The 20,866-nt window shown below is 50.6% G+C and overlaps 1 protein-coding gene across 1 annotated transcript in view; it reads left to right on the top strand.

The window, feature by feature from the left end:
* REV3L (REV3 like, DNA directed polymerase zeta catalytic subunit) overlaps window positions 1–20,866 on the top strand; it is a 1,615,620-nt gene that overhangs the window by 1,576,870 nt on the left and 17,884 nt on the right. Inside the window, exon 31 of the mRNA XM_069607775.1 lies at window positions 15,741–15,950. Within this exon, the coding sequence (XP_069463876.1) occupies window positions 15,741–15,950 (210 nt within the window). The remainder of the gene's footprint in view (window positions 1–15,740; window positions 15,951–20,866) is intronic.

Here is a 20,866-nt window from a genome sequence, read left to right as displayed (position 1 = left end):
TGGGGCCGAGTAGTTTTTTCCATGCTATGTCGACAGCAGAGATCCATTTGTTGGTCCAGGTGGCAGCTTCAGCTTAGGCCCCTTGTACACAGAGGAAAGGGCCTCAGACACGATCCTTCTCTGGGATCAGGGGGTTTCAGGGTCGCCGTGCCTACCCATCAGAAACTCCTGTTGGTAGCCCCGCCTTAAGCGGCAGCGTCAAGGTGGTTGCTTTTTCTCTCGGCCATCAGCCTCCTCTACAGGGACAGATAATCTCCCTGCCGACAAATCCCCAAATTATATTTTTTTGTCGGTCACACTACACTTCGGTGGGAGGACGAATTTCGTCTCATCTTGAGGAGTGGCAAACCATCACCGAAGACTAGTGGGGTTTGTTCATCGTTTAGGTGGGTTTGCGCTTGCCCTTTCCTTCTACCCCACCCTTCAAACCTCTCTTCCGGAAATTCAAGTTCATCACGCCCTTGCCAAATAAAGTCCTCTCTTTGGAAGGGCGATTGACTCTGTATGATGGTCTCTTCAGGATGCGTAAGTGCACATTCTGACTTGGAGCCCGCATATGAAATATCTGCGGTTCTCCGTGGGAGCAGGACACTTCAGATTTGAGTACTCTTTTGGTCTCGGCTCAGCGAGATGCACCGGAAACTATTCTGAGGGGCCCCGCAGCGGTCTCCCAATACCAGAGGTTACCCATTTGGGGCTAAGGCTGACCCCAGTTCTGCTGTGGCTTTGGATACCAGGGTTCGCCTTGAGGCTTCTCCATCTGGGGCTAACTGTACCAAGTCTTGGCTTGAGGCCCCTCTTGGTGGCTATAGGACAAGGGTTAAACCTGAGGTACCCCTGCTTCGGGCTAAATCGGTCACCAACAGAATTGAGAGTTGGTCACGTACCACGGACCTTCCAGTACCGGCTCTGCCGAGGATCCCCCACTAGAGGCTAACTCTGGGGAAGCCCCGGACGTGTCTAGTAATCACCCTAGATCTTCCAGTACCGGCTCTGCCAAGGTTCCTTGTTCAAGGCCAGGATGGCACGCAAGGCCCCTGACTACCCCGGGCAGACTATTGCTTCATTTGCTCCTGTGAAGCAGTTTGCCCCTGGTGTGACATAATGGCGGCCCAACCTCTGCGGGCCACAGTTTCCTTTTTGAATACCTCCCTTAAAGTGAGGTTTTACATCAACCAGCAGGGCGACACAGACTCCTCTCCTTGTCATGCAAATTTGGGCTCGGCCATCCAGTATATTGTTTGGCTCCAGGCTCCACACATCCCGGATCAACTCAATGTAACCGCAGATTAATTCGGGCATCAGTCGGTATCGGTTACGAGTGTGAGATGAGCAGCAATACCATCTCCAACTTTTCCAGCAATGAGGCACGCCAGAGGTGGTCCTCTTTGCAGCTCGTGGGTCAACATGAAAGCTTATGCTTTCTCCTCATTGCCTCCTACCTATTGATCGCTCTTTAAACACATTGAACCGTTGCCAAAGTAGCTGCCTGGGTTTTCCCACCAGCTTTTATGAAACATTACTGCTTAGACCTGAGCTCCAGGGTTGATGCTCAGTTCGGGCAAGTTGTTCTCAAAACCTCTTTCAGTAAAGGAGTTCCATCCACCCGTTATTCTGCAAGGAGTGCTTTGTCATCTCCCAAAAGTATGGAGGAAAGGGGATGGAACTTAAGAGTATAACAAAGTTACTCACCGTAGTGACTACCTTACTCCTAGTCCATAGTCCCCTTTCACCCATACGCCCGCCCGTCGTCCCTCTTATAAGTATCCTCTATTATTGCTTAAATGGTCTCAGACCTGGCGATAGAAAAAGACTGAAGGGCGATGGGCGGGGTGGCACTAAGGAGGGCGGGGTTACGGCCACGTGCGGCACCCACGCGTAAAAAGAGAAGGACACATTTTCAATTTTATGGTTTTTTACTAAAGTGCTCCGGTCCCGTCCCACAGGACGGAATGTCCCAAAGTATGGAGGAAAGGGGACTATGGACTAGGAGTAAGGTAGTCACTGCGGTGAGTAACTTTGTTATTTTACCCTCCTCCTCACCCAGGGAAAGAGGAAGAGAGATTGCACAGGCTGGATCCAAGGCGTGTCTTGAGTTTTTACATTAACTGACTTGCAAGGATTAGGCAAAAAGATCATTTGTTTGTCGGGTATGCAGGACATAAACTAGGTTTACCCATCACGAAACAGACCATCTCAAAATGGATAATACTATCTATCATAGAGTGCTATAAATTGGCAGGAAAAGATCCTCCTCAACGCCTCAGGGCTCATTCAGCCAGGGGTATCACAGACTCGTCAACTCGCCAAAGAGGAGTTCCAATTAAAGACATTTATGCAGCTGCCACATGGCTGTCCGCCCATGCTTTCACCAAATTCGACAGTCTAGATTCCTCCACTAGCCAGGAGACTAAATTTGGGAAAGCTCTGTTGCACTCTGTGCATTCTTAAAAAGTCACAAAATGTTACTCCCACCTCCTGTACACATTACTGCTTTGGGAGTCTATCAAATATAAGGAATGCTTGGGAGGACACAATCCATTCGAAGAACAAGTTACTTACCAACTGTAACGTTCTTTCGACTGGATGTTCCTCCCACTTATTCCTTATCGCCCCTCCCATCCTACCCTGCAGTAAAACTTCCCTTGTAGTTGCAGTCTACGCTCCTTCAAGGGTACTAACCATCTCGTACTGGACAAACACAGCACCTTAAAATGGAACTGAGCAACGGACGCTGCGCGAGACTATATATACCTATGGTGACGTCTGTGCTGATACGGAGGCCTTCGAGGGACCCCGATTCGTGGGACGTCGACGCACAGCGGATTCATCAAAGATGAGGAATACGTGGGAGGAACACCCAGTTAAAAGAACGTTACAGTTGGTAAGTAACTTGTTCTTCTCTCCAGAAGCCACCCTCTGGATCAAATAATTCCTGTCAGAACGCACCTCCAAAGTCTTTATCGGAGATGTGGCAGCGGACCCCATTACTGTTCCTCTAGGTGTCCCCCAAGGCTCCTGCTCATCACCTACGCTCTATAATACACTAAACTACTATTTGCAGCACTTGATGCCATGGGCGTCATCTACACGAATTTCACACTTGACACCCAGATATTGATTCCTATCACTGGGGACCACAAACAAGATAATGCCACTATCAACAAGATTTACGCAATCATCCAAAATTGAAGGGTCACCCAAAGCCTATGCCTGAAAGATGAGAAAACTGAGATCCTCATTGTAGGCTCCCCCTCCCTCCTAAAATCTCTAGGTGATAGCTACTCTGCTAAAAGTAATGATGGTACATCCATCCCAGTCTTGAAACAAGTAAAAACATTCTCCAGCATGGGGTCTGGCATGGATTCACATGCTCATGAATATTCCCCATCGTCAGGCTGGGAATCCTCGGTAAAGAAAAAACCAGTATCAGTTTCGTTTCTGATCTGTCTTTCGTAGTAGTAACCAATCACTGGTCTCTGCGTCATACTGACCACAGCCAATGACTGCCCTCTACCTAAGCCCCGCCTCTGGCAGCCATCTTCAGATTTTTACCGCACGTTCATGTGTTGGGATCCTCGTGCTATTGCTCTCGAGCGTTAGTGCTATTTTTTCACGTTTTTTCGGTCAAAAGAGCCTCAAGCTCCACCGACTCTCCATCCGATCAACAGGGACCCGTGTTGGATTCGTCCACGCCCCTCAAGGGTGAAGATTCGTTGAGCTACGCTTTTGGAGGACTCCAGAAGTTTCTCAGGCCCATCTCGGTCATGGCCCAGGAGAAGGGAAGCTCGACGCCCGGAAAGCTGTTCAGGGTCTGCCCTGGATGCCAGCTGCAGAATGTCTTTAAGGAAGACGAACACTCCTTTTGTCTTTACTGCCTACATGAGGACAAGACGCACGTGGAGAAGGACTGTGCGTTTTGCGGCAACATGTCAGAGCGGACCATGAAGGACCGCCATCAACGTCTCGCCAACTGACTGGAAGGGAATAGCCCGTCCGGCGAGAAGAAGAGGAAGAAATCCGAGCGGTCTTCTAAGACCTTTGAGGACGCCCCGGCGACGGGGGTCCAAAATAAGGCCAAGCACCGCGAGTCCGCTGGCACCGGGAGCGCCGAACGGTTGGGCTCTACGGGCGCCAGGCAGGGCGCACCCTCCCCGGCACCATCAACCACGAGCCAACGCTCTGGGTCGGGTAAGAGGAAGGCCGAGCACCCGGCGAAGCTCCTGGAGAGGCCCCGGTCGAGCTCGAAGGCGGAGGGGGAGCGAGGCAGTGTCCCCCCCCCCCTCAAGGAGAAGGCGGTGAGCGCACCTAAGGTGGTGAAAGCCTTAATCCATCCGGCCAAGGCCTCTATCGAGACAGTCGCGGCGGCCCTGGCTCAGCCTGTGGAGGCTACACCAGTGGTGGCGACCTCGGGGCTCAGAGTCTCCCTGCCACCGCGGAGGGAGTCCTCTTTTATGCCCATCGACAGGACCCCTGTGAAACCTCTGACGGAGAAGAAAAACGGGGGGCAGGAGGTCGTCGTGGATTCGGCCTCAACCTCTGAGGAAGAACGGATCGAGGTCTTAAGCCACGGCGTTGGCGTGGAAGAAGACCAGCCCGTCGGGAGGGATCCCGACGCAGGAGACGACGACATCGTCGAGGGTACCGACGGGGCCCCTGACCGCCCATCGGATTCCCCTCTGCCAGTGCCGCAAGACAACTCGGCGGCCATTTTGTTGGCTATACAGTCCTTATGCTCAGAGATAAGGACGAGACTACCGTTACCAGTGGAGGAACCACTCCCGTCGGGGGACCCGGAACCAGGCCCTTTGGGCAGCCCCCCTCCTAAGAAAAGGAGGATTCACCCTCCCCCTCCTTTTCAGCGGTCGCGCCCCGTTCAGCCCTCCTCCCCGTCCACGACTCGAGGGGATGATATGGGGAATGACACGGCCGCGACGGGTACGGACGACGAGGTGTACGACGAGGATCTGCCGTCGTCTCCTCCCACCCGGGCTTCCCCGCCCGACGAGATTGGATCTTTTCACTCCATGATCGCCAGGGCATCCGAGCTCTTCCAGCTCTGCCCGGAGGAGAAGAAGAAGGAAGGTTTCCTTTATCAGCGGCGCAAGGCCAAGAGGAAGACGGTCCTCGCGGTACCTCTACTGGACGATATTTGGGATGAGGGCCTAGCCCTCCTCAAGAACCCATCCACAACGCCGGCTAGAAGAGACCAGTATGAGAAGAAGTATCGGGTCCCAGACGTGGCCCCCTTGTGCCTCCGGGCACAGCCTACCCCGGACTCCGTCGTCTCCGCGGCGGCCAGGAAGAAAGCGGGGGGGGGGGTGCGGCCTCCACGTCGACTTCCCCGCCGGACGGCGAGGGAAAGAAATTGGACACGATGGGGCGCAGGGTCATCTCGTCTGCAGTGACGACGATTAAGGCGGCTAACGCCTTGGCTATCGTAGCCCGCTACGACAGGGAGCTGTGGTACAAACTGGCTCCCCTGCTGGACTTCCTACCGGACGACAAGAGGGCGGATGCCCTGGAGATCTTGCAGGAAGGTGAGGTGGCGTCGGACCACGCCATCACGATTGCGACGGACATCGACGACACTGGATTTCGCCAGTTGGGCAACGGCGTGTGCCTTAGGCGGCGTGGATAGCTCAAGGCTACTGACTTCCGTCAAGACGTACAGACCAGAGTCCTGGACATGCCGTTCGATGGGAACAACCTGTTTGGGAAAACAGTGGACGATTCCCTTCAAGCCATTAAAGCGGACACGGAGACGGCCTGGGCGCTCGGGGTTCTCCAGCAACGGCGGCCGCCCTTTCGGAGCGGCGGAGGCAAGGGTGCCTCCAAAGGTTCCGGCGGCGGATTTTCCACCTACCGTCAAGCGGCCCGTTTGTCGTCTCAGGAAGCTTACAGGGGACGAGGCAAGTCAGGCGGACCCCGCCGTCGTCGCCAAGGAGGTCAAGGCGGCAAAGCCTCGTCTAAGCAGGATTGAACCGGCCGTGGGGTCGGGCCCCCACCGGAGCACCCCGGTGGGAAGCCGGCTGGCGAGCTTCGTCAGCGTGTGGGAGTCCATCTCCACCGACCGTTGGGTGCTGGACGCCCTAGCCCAGGGCCACGCGCTCGAATTTCAAAGAAGGTGCCCGCGCGTCCCCCCTGTAGCCAGGAAAGAGCTTCACGTCCCTCAGCTTCTCCGGGAGGTAAAGGCGATGCTCAGGAAGGGCGCCATCGAACTCGTCCCAAAGAGGCTTTGGGGCTCCGGTTTTTACTCAAGATACTTCCTCGTGAAGAAGAAGACGGGAGGGTGGCGCCCCATCCTAGACCTACGACGGCTGAACAAGTTCATCAAGGCACAGAAGTTCCGGATGGTCACCCTCCAGCACGTCCTGGGGCAGCTGGAGGAGGGCGACTTCCTGTCGTCGTTGGATTTGGAGGATGCCTACTTCCATATTCCCAGCCTAAAGGGGCACCGAAAATTTCTCAGGTTCGTGGTCCAAGGGCGTCACTATCAGTTCAGAGCCCTTCCCTTCGGTCTACGGTCGGCTCCCAGGGTATTCACCAAGTGCCTTGCACCAGTGGCGGCGCAGCTGCGCCGAGAGGGGATCCACGTCTACCCCTACCTGGACGACTGGCTCATCCGAGCCAAGACGAGGGAGCTCGCCGTGAAGCACACGGCAAGGACCGTCCAACTTCTCACGGACCTGGGATTCTCCGTGAACTACGCCAAGTCCCACCTGGTACCCGCGCAAGACGCACTGTTTCTGGGAGCGAAGCTCTACACAGTGTCCCTTCTGGCCTCCCCGTCGGAGGAAAGGACCAGGGCCATCCTGGGCAAGGTACAGCGGATGTTGGTTGCCGACACGGCCAAGGTGAGGTCCATCAAGTCCCTCCTCGGAATGATGTCTTCTTGCATCTACCTCATTCCCATGTGCAGGCTCCGGATGCGCCCGTTGCAGGAGTTCCTGGACGCGCGCTGGATCCAAACGACGGGCGACTTCGAGGAGAGGATCACACTCGACGAGAGTTTCCGACGAGCGATCCGGTGGTGGGGCACCCGCGCGCATCTGACGGCGGGCATGGACTTCCAGACCCCAGGCCACCAGGAGACAGTGACCACGGATGCCTCCCTGGAAGAGTGGGGAGCGCACACCGAAAATCTGCACGCGAGAGGCCTTTGGCTCCCGACGGAGAAGTCCCTCCATATCAACGTCCTGGAGCTCCGTGCAGTGTTTTGGGCCCTCAGATCCTTCCTTCCGTCCCTCAAGGGCAAGGTGGTGAGGATCTTCACCGACAACACCACCACCATGTTTTACATCAGGAAACAGGGCGGAACCAGGTCCCCAGCACTGTCCAAGGAGGCGCAGGACCTGTGGCATTGGGCCGTCGCCCAAAGGATGTTTCTGGTGCCGTTTCATCTGGCAGGGATAAAAAACACCATCGCCGACTCACTCAGCAGGGAGCTGCGCTCGTGCCACGAGTGGGAACTACGGCAGGATCTAGTGGATCGCCTCTTCCGACGGTGGGGCACACCCCAGATCGACCTGTTCGCGACGGCGACGAACTCCAAGTGCCGGAGGTTCGCCAGCAGGTTTCCCCAGCCGAGGAGCATGGGCGATGCTTTCTCGTTCCCCTGGGAAGGCCTGTTCCTATACGCGTTCCCTCCACTGCCACTGCTGATCCGGCTCATCAACCAGCTCAAGAGGTCATGGTGCAGGATGATCCTCGTCGCACCTGCGTGGCCGAAGCAGATATGGTTCCCGGACCTTCTGGACTTGTCCCCGTCAATCAAGCTGCCAGTGGACGCGGACCTGCTCTCCAGGGAAGGAGGCGCCATCCTCCACCGCGACCCGAAGTCGCTGAACTTGCAGGCCTGGCTCCTGCAGCGCTAGAGTTTGGAGGATACGACATACCAGCCGACTGCAGAGAGGTTCTTGCAAAGGCCAGGGCGTCCTCGACTCTTAAATGCTACGGACACAAATGGAAGAGGTTCTCTGTCTGGTGCCACGCACAGAAGATTAACCCTCTAAGGATTACGGCTCCCCAAGTACTGCCGTACCTGTTGACGCTGGCCAAGGCTGGACTGGCGTCCATCAAGATTCATCTTGCTGCGATCTCCCGATACACCAGAACCACGGGGCGGACGCTCTTGTGGTCTCATCGTCTGGTGAAAGAGTTCATGAAGGGACTGTTCAGATCGTTCCCGCCGGTGAAGGCTCCGGCCCCGGCGTGGGAGCTCAACGTGGTGCTGACCAAGCTCATGGGACCTCCGTTCGAGCCTCTGCACTCGGCCCAGTTGAAGTTCCTGTCGTGGAAAACAGCGTTTCTTGTGGCCATCACCTCCGCACGACGAGTGGGAGAGATCCAGGCCCTATCTTGCAAGCCACCATACTTGACTTTTCACGACACGAGGGTGGTGCTCAGGACGCACCCCTCCTTCATGCCCAAGGTGCCGTCGGACTTCCACCTCAACGAACCCTTGGTGTTGCCTGTGTTTTTCCCGTCGCCTTCGTCGCCGGCTGAGAGGACTTTGCACTCGCTTGATGTGGCTAGAGCGCTGAAGTTCTACATGGACCGCACGAAGTGTTTTCGGAAGACGTCACAACTCTTTGTGAACTTTGGACCTGTCAATCAGGGGAAGGCTCTCTCGAAGGCTTCCATTTCCAGATGGCTCTCCGGCTGTATCATGTACTGTCATCGTTTGGCAAACCGACCGCTGCCTGGCCGTCCGAGAGCCCATTCCACCAGAGCGATCGCAGCTACCACGCCGTTCCTATCTGGTGTGCCCCTGCTGGACATATGCAGGGCTGCTACGTGGAGGTCGACGCACACCTTCACGAAATTCTACTGCATCGATCGGGATTCCAGGGAGGAGTCCAGGGTCGGCCAAGCAGTGCTGCGCAACCTGTTCGCTTGAGGTGAGCCTGGTGAGGAGGTAAGATTGCTTAATGTTGAGTTTGATGTAATGCTTAATGTTGAGCCTTTGCCACCTCCCGTGGTTGTGCATGTGTGTACTGCCATGTATTCTTTATTCATGAGCATGTGAATCCATGCCAGACCCCATGCTGGAGAAGGAACAAGTTACTTACCTGTGACTGTTGTTCTCCAGCATGGGTCTGGCATGGATTCACATGCGAACCCTCCCGCCTACCCCTCTGCGGCTCTTCACTTGGTCATACTGCCACTTCACGTGCTTCCAAATCTGAAGATGGCTGCCAGAGGCGGGGCTTAGGTAGAGGGCAGTCATTGGCTGTGGTCAGTATGACGCAGAGACCAGTGATTGGTTACTACTACGAAAGACAGATCAGAAACGAAACTGATACTGGTTTTTTCTTTACCGAGGATTCCCAGCCTGACGACGGGGAATATTCATGAGCATGTGAATCCATGCCAGACCCATGCTGGAGAACAACAGTTACAGGTAAGTAACTTGTTCCTTAGGCGTCCATCTAGATGCCAATCTCTCTGACCAAGCACATCAATGCCCTCTACAAAACTTTGTCCACTGCCTATACTACGAAACACTCAGCCGTCAATTCCTCACACCTCAAAATGGCCTTACACTAGCGCAAGCCCTCATCCACTCAAAACTAGACTACTGTAACATCCTCTTACTGGGTACCACAACAATACACCTTGCCAAACTACAATTACTCCAGAATAAAGCCCTAGGTGCTGCCTTTCGATTAAAACTGTGTGAGCACATCTCCCATATTAGAAGATAGGTGCATTGGCTCCCTGTCAAGTGAGAATTCTCTTTAAGACTCTGATCACGTCTCACAAATGTATCCTTAATGATGCCCCCTCCTACTTGAACAACAGCATTACCCAAAAGTGCTCAACCCGATCCCTAAGATCATGTACCAGCATACACCTGAATGTTCCCTGCTATAAGAACAAATGATCGGGAGGGTCCTGCTTCCCAGTAGCTGCGCCCACGCTTTCGAATACCCTACCGCCACATATTAGAAATTATGTAAATCAATGATTATAAATGTGGCTCTTTGACAAATGTGACTAATGCTGTAACCACCCCCGTCATTGCTTCTAAACATGTAACTGAATATATGTATGTAACCGGTATCCTAAGTTTGCAATGAGTGAAGCTGCTAAGTAACCAACGCCGTGTAACAAATGCAATAAATAAAAATAAATAGAGCTCCATATATATTGGACCCAACATAATGACTGACGTGGGGAGCACAGGGCAGAGCTGACGCAGAGAAGCGCTGCACCCTTGGTTGTGAAAAGTTGGGAAGCTAGCTGGGCCTGGAGATAGAATATCAAAGGTGCGGACTGTAGGGGAGGAACATCCAGAAATAAATAATGTGGTGGTCTATTTGAAAAGATTAATTTCTTTAGTGTGCTTCTGAGCTCATACTTAGTTTTTCTAATGTATGTAGCTTTTCAATGTAGTTTAATTTACATTTTGCCGATCCTTAATTACCGGTGGGGACATTAATCAAACATTAACATTGAAAGAAGGCGGGAGGCCGGCAAGGGGTGCAGAGATGCAGGAAGATTAAATACCACGCTCCTTACCATCCAGGACAAAAAGGGACATGTGCCCCTCCCCCCCTTCCCAGACCCCAAAGACGGAAACATTTGCTGGCCATCGGCCCTTCAACACTTAAGGAACCGAAGGACCAAGTCTGAGGTTGCTCCATGCTCAGCGACCAGAGAAATCGCAGACTGAAAACGTGCCGAGAAGACACCACCACAGGGCTCTGGCAGCAGCGACGTAGCATTATCAACCGAGCCCGGCAATGCATCGGAACACTGCGTTAGGTGCCAGCGGTCGTTCGGGCCGGCCTATACTTGGCTGCAGGATAAACAGAGCTTTAGTGACAGTGGGAGAGCAGGGTGAAGTGCACAGCTCCTGCGCTCCGTGCCTCAGTGCTGCATCCAGGGACAAGGTGACATAACGGGCCAGCATGACCTAGGGGCCTGACGGGCCACCCGTCAAAGCAGAGCAAGTAAGCACGACCCTCTGTTGTAGGGCAGTGGCCTGAATCCGGGCCCGTGGGCGAACAGAGATATCCCGTTAACAAGAGATTGTCGGAGGGCGAATACATCCTATGATTCAGCTGCAACCCCTGCATTTCCCTCCTCCCGCAGAGGTCCTAGGAATGAGCATTTTTTAACTCTTAAGTCAGCAGGGAGAGCATAAAACAGCCTCAACCCCCCTCAAGACCACACCAGGGGCATTGCCTCCCGTAGACCGGAACTATCCCCGGTGCGGCCCAGTGAGGGTAGTGAAAATCACATAACCCCCAGAGTTGCAGACAAAGCTTGGATGCACTTGATTCTGGGCCAAGTGCCTGCGCTGCACAACACACCTCAACACTCTCCAGACGGGGCACCCCATCACACCGATCCCTGGAAACTCTTACTGTAGGGTCGGTCAGAGAACGGCCTTCCAGGAATGCAACATGACCACCCGGAAGTCGCACCAACATAACATTCCAACTCAGCCCAAAGAGAGCAACCTCAGTATATTCGCGGTTGTCTCCCTCTAGAGAGTTTTGACTTGGTCCCAGGAGGGAAAGGTGAGAAAGAAGGGTGAGTCCACCCAGGGGTCACTCTTGAAAAGGGCACATCTCCCCAATGAGCTGGAAATAGTCCCTACAAAAATATCAAAGTCCATCAGCAACATTGGCAGAACAGACTCGCCGACCCCCAGGATCCAACAATTATGTGGGAGCAAAGTGCTCTTGGCTTTTTTTATGCTCCTAACCCAAGGGGATTCAAGTGGGTACTGGTTATTGGGTTGGTCGCACAAATGGCGAAGGGTGGAGAGGAGAGGTAGGAAGATGCAGAATGGTCCCATGGATTGTGTGTCCCCATGGATAGGGGGACAAAAGAAAGAAGGGAAGTGAAGTAAGTCCCTTACTATAGGTATGAACCTGCAAGAGGGGGCTGAGGGGGAATGAGCTTTGTACGTGTGTGCACTCGAGGATGGGGTACAGCTGGTGATCTGGTACGGAGAGGAGTTAGCAATATTGTCTGACTGAATGCTGAGGGGAGGGAGGGGGATGTTTGGTTTTGTTAATACAGGCATATGGCTGAATCCGAAATAGCCTTCACCATAGGCTTGCTCAATACAAGAGGTTTGAACTTCCCCGCTAGAAGGTCTCGGACCATTCAGGGTTTCAAGCGCTCCAGATTAGACCTTTTGTTTCTCCTAGGGACCCACTGGTTGAAGGGTAAGGAACCATAGATAACATATTCCACACATCAGGGTCTGCAAATAGAAGTGTGTAGCTATAGTTGTGGCAAGCAGACTTGGCCTCCAGATCGAGAAGGAACTCAAAGATCCTGAGGGAAGATAGATATTCATTAAAGGGACTCTCCAGGGTAGTAAAATAATCTTGGGATCAGTGTATTGCCCAAACACAGCTCAATTTCCCTTCTCGGATGCCGTATCAGAAAAAGTGAAACTCTGGGGGGGTTGGGTGGGCCGGGAGAGCGGGCAAGCTGCTGAGCAGCAAGGAGCAATGGCGGTTTGAGCGTCACTCTGTCCCCAGCAACATCCTTATGTTATAAATATCCTGCTGTGTGCCGAATGCTGAGTTTGTGAACGGACACTTAGGTGCAGAAGCAATGGGAAGTCTCCTAAGTCATGTTCCTCATATAGGCCCCTTTCCTTCTGGATACTGATGTTAAAATCCTGATAAAAATTCTGGGAAATCGACTTAAAGGGCTTCTCCCCACTTTAATTCTTGGAGACCAGGTAGGGTTCATTAAAGGGAGGCAAGGATCGGACAACATTAGAAAAAGATAGATATGATTCACCTTGCACAGGAGCTGGACTTGGACGCCGGACTGATATCACTAGACTCAGAAAAGGCGTTTGACAGAGTTCAGTGGCACTACTCGAGTAAGGTGTTAGAGAGAATCAGTCTAGGGCGGAACATTTGTAAATGGGAGCCATTCCAGCTATCTAGGGGTACTAGACAGGGCTGTCCTCTGACACCATTAGTGTGCGTCCTGACCACGGAACCATTGGCAACAGCGATAAGGGGGAACCCCAGAATTAAAGGAATAGCATGTGGTGATGTGGAGTTTAAATCATCCCTCTTTGCTGATGACATCCTGGAATATCTGGGTGAAATCCATAATTCCCTCCTGGATTTACTAGCTCAGTTCAACACATTTCGGAAATTCTCAGGTTTTAAGATTAACGTATCCAAATATAGCGTCATGCCAATAATGCAACCGGTGTCTAGTAAGGAGCTAGGGATGAGGGTGGAGAAAAATGTGATTGCTTATCTTGGGATCTAGGTGCCCCGGGCATTGACAAGACTGAGACCTACATTACAACCCCTCCTTGAGACTTTGAGTAACGACTTGAAGCGGTGGAGTACACTCATACTTTCTTGGTATGGCAGGATGACCTCAGTTAAATGTACTCCCTTGATTTCTGTACTTGTTCTCTGAGATTCCGACTATGCTCCCAGGAAACTTCTTCAATGATCCGAGTTATATGATTAATACATTTATCTGGAAGGGCAAAAGGCCTAGGATTAAAACACAGACTCTAACCCTCCTGAAGCAACATTGGGGTTCGCCCTTCCTGACTTCCAACAGTACTATAAAGCAGCCCAACTAAGACTTTTGTTGGAACACATGAGGGATGGCTTTAGCACATACAGGACTTACCTGGAGGACATGGCCACTCACCCAGAGAAAGTGAGGACTTGCTCTGGGCACCGATAAAATCATTGCCGCCTATAATACAGACTCAACCGTCCCTGGAAGTTCTGTGGTCAACTTTGAAAAAATATGGGTTAAGAGAACCTATCCTCTTGGCCGTCCCCATTAAGCTCTCTGTGGGGAGCACATGTCGATTTAGGCTGACATGGGTTTCGACATACACAAAAATTGGCAGATATAGGCCTTGAAAGGATAGGCCAGCTATTCTCTGTGGTAGAATTCAAAGGTTATAATGTAGTCAAGGACATGATTGGCCAACAACCATTTTCGAATACCTGAGATTAAAGGGTATACTTACCCACCCAAAATGCAAAGATAACCTGGTGAGGGAGCTCATGAAATTTGCGAAAGTGATAGACTCGGCAGACTAGAGAAAGGGGATCATCTCTAGCAGGTTCTCATACCTCGGATACATCGGAGAGGCAAAGGTCTTGGGAGGATAGCTCAGGGGTAACGCGCTCTCCTTGAAAGCAAGACGACACGGAGCAACACAGGTTCGATCCCCGGGTCTGCACTTAGAAACCTCTGGGTATTAAGCGTTTTAGAAATAACAAATTATAATTATAATTTTGGGCATTCTGGGAAACGCTACCCGGGCTAGATATAGGAAATGAGATCTGGGACAAGGTGTACAAGGTCACGTTCCATGGCAACCTAGTCACAGCAGCGATGGAGCATAACTTTAAAATGCTGCACTCTTGCCACCTAGAACCCTTAGGACTATCCAAGATATACAGAGGGGTATCTCCAAAATGTCCTCAGGCTTTTGGGCAAGTTGGATCACTCGCTCACTTCTGGTGGTTATGCTCCAAGATACACCTTTTGGGCTGAACTTGTGAGTGGGATGAAGGAAGTGATAAAGTTCAACTTACACTGGACCCTCTGCAGCTCCTACTCAGTATTCCCCCGAGGGACAGCAAGGAGTATGATATTTTATTTATAAGTGCCCCTATAAACAAGTGTTTCAAGGTGCAACGAGGCTGGGGAGGGGAACAAGGGGGGGACAAGAACGATCTTATTAGGCCCAGTGACATTGAGATTGCGCAAGATCGGGGGAGAGGGAGGGGGGGGAGGAGCAAGTGCAGGACATGGGATCAAGGATTCCCAAGGATGTGGGAGGCAATGTTTAGAGCGGGGAGGCTAGCAGTAGCTCAAAATTGGAAAAGCTCAGACTCCTGTAAATTCAGTCTGTCAACAGAAGGTCTAGGATATTTATATAATGGAAAAATGAAAGGCCTTGGTCAATGGCCACATGGGCTCTGTCCAGGAAGAATGGGGGCCATGCATATCTAAATGGGGTAATAGTAGACCCTAAATGCATTGAAAGCAACACAGGGGTAGATACGTAATTAATAATAGTGTTTCCATGTACGGCACTGGCTGAGAATGTAAAAGAATGGAAGTCTCAGGGGAGCCATTAATGGGGTACCTCTTGGAGTGTTGAGGAGTGCTGGGTGGAATGGCGTAAAATTGAAGGAGGCATATAGGAGTTTGGGGAAGTTCACTTCCCAATCCATTCTTTGGAACTACAACCTATTCCACGATATAAAAAGATGGAGATATGGATAACTACTTACTGTTAGGCATGAGGGTTAGGGAAAGGAGATTTATGAAGTTGAAGATTGTGGTTTATTGTAAATGTGTTCTGATGAAAAATAAATAAAAAGATCGTTTAAAAAAGCAATTCAAAGAAGGCAAAAGACACAGAATGTTGTGGTTAAAGTGTAAAAATGGATGTATGTTAAAATCCAGAGGCGGAAAAGATCAAGGCAGAATACAGCAAAGTGGAAAGCTTCACGTTACAGAAATGTCGAATCCCTGAACACCCGCTCCCTACTTGCCTTTGCTTGTTGCTACTTCCCTTCTCTCTCGTCTGATGCTCCTCTCTCCTTTCCCCCTGCAAGGTTTGTCTCCATCCCATAAAGTGGGTAGGGACTTCGGCCTTAGGGTCCTTTTTTCTTTCTGCATTTTACATTGGTTAACTTGTTCAGTGTCTTAAAGTTTCTTACATGTGGTTTCTTTATACATTTTGATTATAGGTACAGAAGGCAAGCTCCACAGCACGAAGTGAACAGGACAGTCGAAAAGGCACAATCTCGCAGTATTTCACTACGCTTCATTGTCCTGTGTGTGATGACCTCACTCAACATGGGATCTGTAGCAACTGCAGGAATCGTCCCCAGCATGTAGCAGTTATTCTAAACCAAGAAATTCGAGAGTTGGAACATAAACAGGACCAGCTTGCCAAGGTATGGTATGTTTAGCATTTATACCCAAGCAAATATGTGTTCTTTGGTTTTGGTAATGAAGACAAATGCAACCTGATGTGCTACTTTGTAGAAGCAGCTATTTAAATGCATTTCTTGTCCCTCATTACCTAATCTGTTTGTGCACAGCCCACACCAATTCTGTGCTCCTCGCAACCGACTCGTCTTCTGCTCCCTCGCTCATCTGCCCATATTTTCAGACTTTGTTCTCTACTGCTTCCTTCTCTGCCTCCTTGCCCCTCTATTTCCCAAATAACTTTCTTGTTACCCTTGCCCCTGCTCCAAGATTCCCCGTCTCTTGCATCCTAATCGTCCTTCCTTCTCGCCAGGGCCCTTTACTCTATTTTCTGATTCCCTTTCTCCTACTGCTAGGACTATATTTCATATTGCGCAATATGGTAAATGCCTATTGGCAGCAGGGTGTGAAAGCCATGCTCTGTTCTCGAGTGGAGGCATGCTCCGCCAAAGGGATTGCATTGGATGGGCCCACTGGGACTGGATGTTAAACCTCAGGCATTCTTTGAATATCTAGAAATAACAGGAGCCCACTGTTGTAAGAGTTTCTCAGCAATGTCCTGGATGTCCTTTCTTTTGAACTGGCTCCAGAGAAGAATAATGTTAATGTTTTCTGGCTGACATGCTAGTCCACTGGGGGGGAACCCCTGTTCTTATCCTCGGCTCTAATTTGCTCCATTTAATTTGCCCTTACCAGTTAGTCTGTAAAGGTGGAAACTTCAAAAATGGGGAAAATTTTATCTCCAAGCACCCTTCAGACATGATTTTCTGTTTGTTTGGATCATTTACTCTTTTTTTTTTTAAATATTAAAGTTGGGTTTTTTGTTTTAATTTTTAGCTACTTCACTGCTTTTCTTTTCAGCATTTTTTTAATTGTCATTTTAAAATATGCTGTTGTGCGATATATTCATGCTTGATGTGCAGCTGCTGCTGTTTGTAATCAATGAAATATTTTGTTTTTCAAATTATAAAGATATTGGATATAGACCTTCCTGCTTTTTTGAAAGATGGAAGATGTGTGCAAAAGGTAAACTAGGCGGGTCACTTGCCTTGCAAGTTCATGTTTCTCATTGGTGTGCCATGTAAGGAAGGCATGGTATCAACAGTAAGAAAGACACAAGTGACCACAGTTCAAGAGTGTTTATTGAGCATCCATTGGGTTTAAAAAACGCCCATCTCATCCTAAATCTAAAGATGGGTGCAAGCTACGACCATCAAATAACAATACAGTCCTATTGGTGTCTTGTCAAAATAAATGGGCCTATACTAATAAACCTATTGCCAATCCTTACCTCTAAATACAAATAGTGTGGAAAACAATGTTATGTAAAAGAAAAAGTGTTCAAGAAATGATATGCCAGGATATTCAAACCGTAGACTTCCCTTCCCCATGTTTTCAGCTTGGGACAAGGCAGCACAATCGAGCTTAGCACAGTCTCTGGCTTCTGTGGCACAAGGGTGCAGTTCAAAACTTCAACATCGAGGCCTCTGTGCCAAAGTCTCTTTGCCATTTAAAGTCTCTTCTTTCAGAGGGCCTGATGCAACAAGCAATAAAGTTCCTTTCCTTTTGTATTTCACATATACCCAATTTCTTTAGGTGTTTTACTATCCACCTCCGATCCCCCTCTGCCGGGCTCAGATCCACTTTGACATCAAATCTCCAGTCTCCCTCCGCCGGTCTCGGACAAATAACACACACTTGCTTTAACACAAAGGTTTCAATTGATCTCCCTCTGTCAGGCTCGGACCAACTTTATCTACTTTCCCATAAAATTTCTTTATCAACATCGAAGACTTTTGACTGTGCGCAAGATTTAGCTTGACCCGTCACAGGACCACTTCGATTTACAATCCTTTGCCACTCTTTCACTTTTGTTAACTCTCAGCTGGATACCTTAAAGAGACCTTCGATTCGCAGGGCGGGTCTTTGCGTCAGGCAGCCTCTAGGGGGCGCTGCAACAGCAGTCCACAGTGCTAGAATACACGTGTAACACGTTCGTTTCCTAACATTATAAAAGTGAATGTGCCTGTTCATTTTTATAATGTTAGGAAACAAACGTGTTACATGTGTATTCTGGCACTGCTGCAGGCTGTGACCTCTGCAGTTTCTAGTCTATTTGGTGCCCAGGGCGAAACATTAGGCATGCGTACCCCCTACCCCCCGCAACCCATGCGCCACTCCCACCGCACCCCGCGCTCCACTCCCGCCGCACCACTCCCACTGCACCCTGTGTGCCATTCCCAAACTACACCGTTAAGGAACTCCTACCCAAAGTCAAACAGTCCGTCACACAAGGAATGAATTGCCATTTGCAACGGTGGGCCACTTTTTCACTGGTGCCCAAGACAATTTTATGCCCCAGTCCCACTTAGACTGCAGATAATGAGGACTGGGCACACCAACCAAGAGACCATGAATATGGCACAGGATGCAGTATATACAACCAACAAAGAACACAAGATGCTGAAGGGGGTTTGGAGGCCACCTAAGCCAAAAGGGCAATGGCAAAGAGACACATGAACCCAATAAACAATCACTTTAACATTCTTTGAATGGGAATCAAGGGTTATGCTTTGATGCAGAAAATTCTTGACAGTTGTAGGAATACATGCACCCAGATTATTTATTCATTCATGTAATGTTTGTCGGGTACCTGCATATTTATTTATTAATGCAATGTGTGTCGGATACAGGTATCCGACACACATTGCATAAATAAATAAATTATCCGTCTCCATGTACCCGACACACATTGCATAAATAAATAACCTGGTTCATAGCTTAAAGAATATTTACTCAGCAACACTGGTCAAAACTATTATCCGCATAGTGAAGTAACTCATCACCAGTACCATGGAAGTGGTTTAAAGTGTAATTGATATATAGTTTGGAAAAGAAGCGGCATGAAAGAAATAGCGCTGCTTTAAACTATTATTTTGGCCATTTTCTGGGCTTGCAGGGACGCACCATGGGCCCAAACGGGTCTCCGTTTGTACCGTGTCGGTGCCCACGGTGCGTCCCTGCAAGGCACGCACACTGACCACAGCCCACTGCACCTCCCCTCCGCTCCCATCCCAATGCCAGCACGAAACCATTTAGTGACTAATGGGCCACCATTAGCAGTTTCCTGCCGCCATTGTGATGGAAAGGGCTGGTCTTAGCTGCAGGCGGACCTAAAGTGTTTTTATTGGTGTGCTTATGCCCCCACCCCAAGTGGCGCAAAAGTGGTCAGGGGGAGCCTCTGACTTCTGTAATGTCACCTAGTACTTTTGTACTACGTGACATTACAGTCGGAAGGGGCAGCTCCAGCACCTGACCTGCGGAACTTTCTCCACGTCAATGCGCCGCCACACAAACTAGAGGCTCCAGGGACCAGGGCCATTGCGTCCCCCGGGGCTATTGCGCCCCGGGCAGTTGCCCGCATCGTCCGGGCCAAGAAACAGGCCTGGCCTCGGCCCTCTGGCAGGGCAGGGCAATTGGAAAATAAATTAGCAACATTTGTTGCTTTATTACCTTCCCCCGGCCCCAGGTGGCGCCGGCGCTGCTGGCGCCAGCCAGGCCCATGGGCGCATGTGCGGTGTGCCCTCCTCCAGGCTATGGGCGCGCACTGACACTGAAGTGTGGATCGATTGGGGCTGGCTGGTGTTGTCGGCCCCAGCCATTACAGAAAAGAGGAGCGAGTGGGTCACTAAATCCTGAAGTTGTTCCCATCACAAGCACACACTGCCAAACAGCAGCACAATCAGCAAATACAAACAGTTGCTGCATCCTGCCCTCGCTGATTGGCCTGGTTTCAGGAGACCCGGCAGTAACTACAGCCTGCCGAGGCAAGCACACTTCTTTCCTCCTGTTCCCGTCCTCGCAGGTGAGGCCTATTGCTGCATAGGCATTTTATTTATTTTAAAATGGTATTGCGGAGATGAATGGGCCATCCAAGAACAGCCTCTGGAGGCCACAAAGCTAGACACTTTTGTAAAGGCTCAAGTAGTCATGAAAAAGGAAGCGAGCACTGGTGGTGGACTCTCCTCAGGAGATCAAAAGGCTGGTTCTCGGAAGACCTGGGCAGAGTGTCACCGTCAGCAGATCTTAGACAGTTGCACGTTCCAGCGGGGTTGGATTGGTCGGTCCGTTGGCCGGGCCAAAAACACTTCGAGGGCGAGGCCCTGAGGGCCGGTACCACGCTTGGGCTGGTTTGGGGGTTACTACGCCCCCTTAGTTCCCGGTCTCGAGCATATTGTTCATCGTTCCCTCTTTCCTGGGAATGCACTGCTGACTTTATTTTAGTACAATAGTTTCATACGTTTCACTGTTCGCTCAGATTTGTATTATACTCTTCTTTGTCGTTGTGCTTCTTTTTGTTTGGAATTGCAATCACGCTAGTCTAATGAGATAAACAAGCACCTACACGAACGCGCCTTGCGAATGATGGTGTGAAGGATGGATGCAGGTGCTGGACCAAAAGCTGAGTGAAGTCTGCACAGCAGCTGGCTTGGGAAAGTGACTCGGCAACTACAGTAGAAACCGTCTCCGTGGACAGTTGGCCCGTCTTCCATATAATGCAAATACCCAGACTTGTAGGATGCATGCTTCACTTTCTTTGTTCCATTGGGGGCGACATGCTGTAGCATTAATTCATGGCCTTTAAAATACCCTGCACGGTGCAGCTTCCGATATCCTTTAACACAAACACTGGGAAATGGCCATGACTAGCTAACACCACATTAATCAAAGCCAGGTCTCTAAAGAATGGTAAAGAATGGTTCAAGTGTTGGGGAATCACCTGCTCACACTTTCTGTCATGTGACCAAACAGTGTGCAAAAGATGTTTCAGAGAGTGGCCTCTTGATGCCACCCATTCCTGCATTTGATACACCAGCAGCTA

The sequence above is a fragment of the Ambystoma mexicanum genome, chromosome 4q, assembly GCF_040938575.1.
Source record: "Ambystoma mexicanum isolate Mex_15411 chromosome 4q, UKY_AmexF1_1, whole genome shotgun sequence".
Classification (NCBI taxonomy): Eukaryota; Metazoa; Chordata; class Amphibia; order Caudata; family Ambystomatidae; genus Ambystoma; species Ambystoma mexicanum.
The sequence above is the reverse complement of the archived record's forward strand: the minus strand, read 5'-3'. Positions and strand labels throughout refer to the sequence as shown.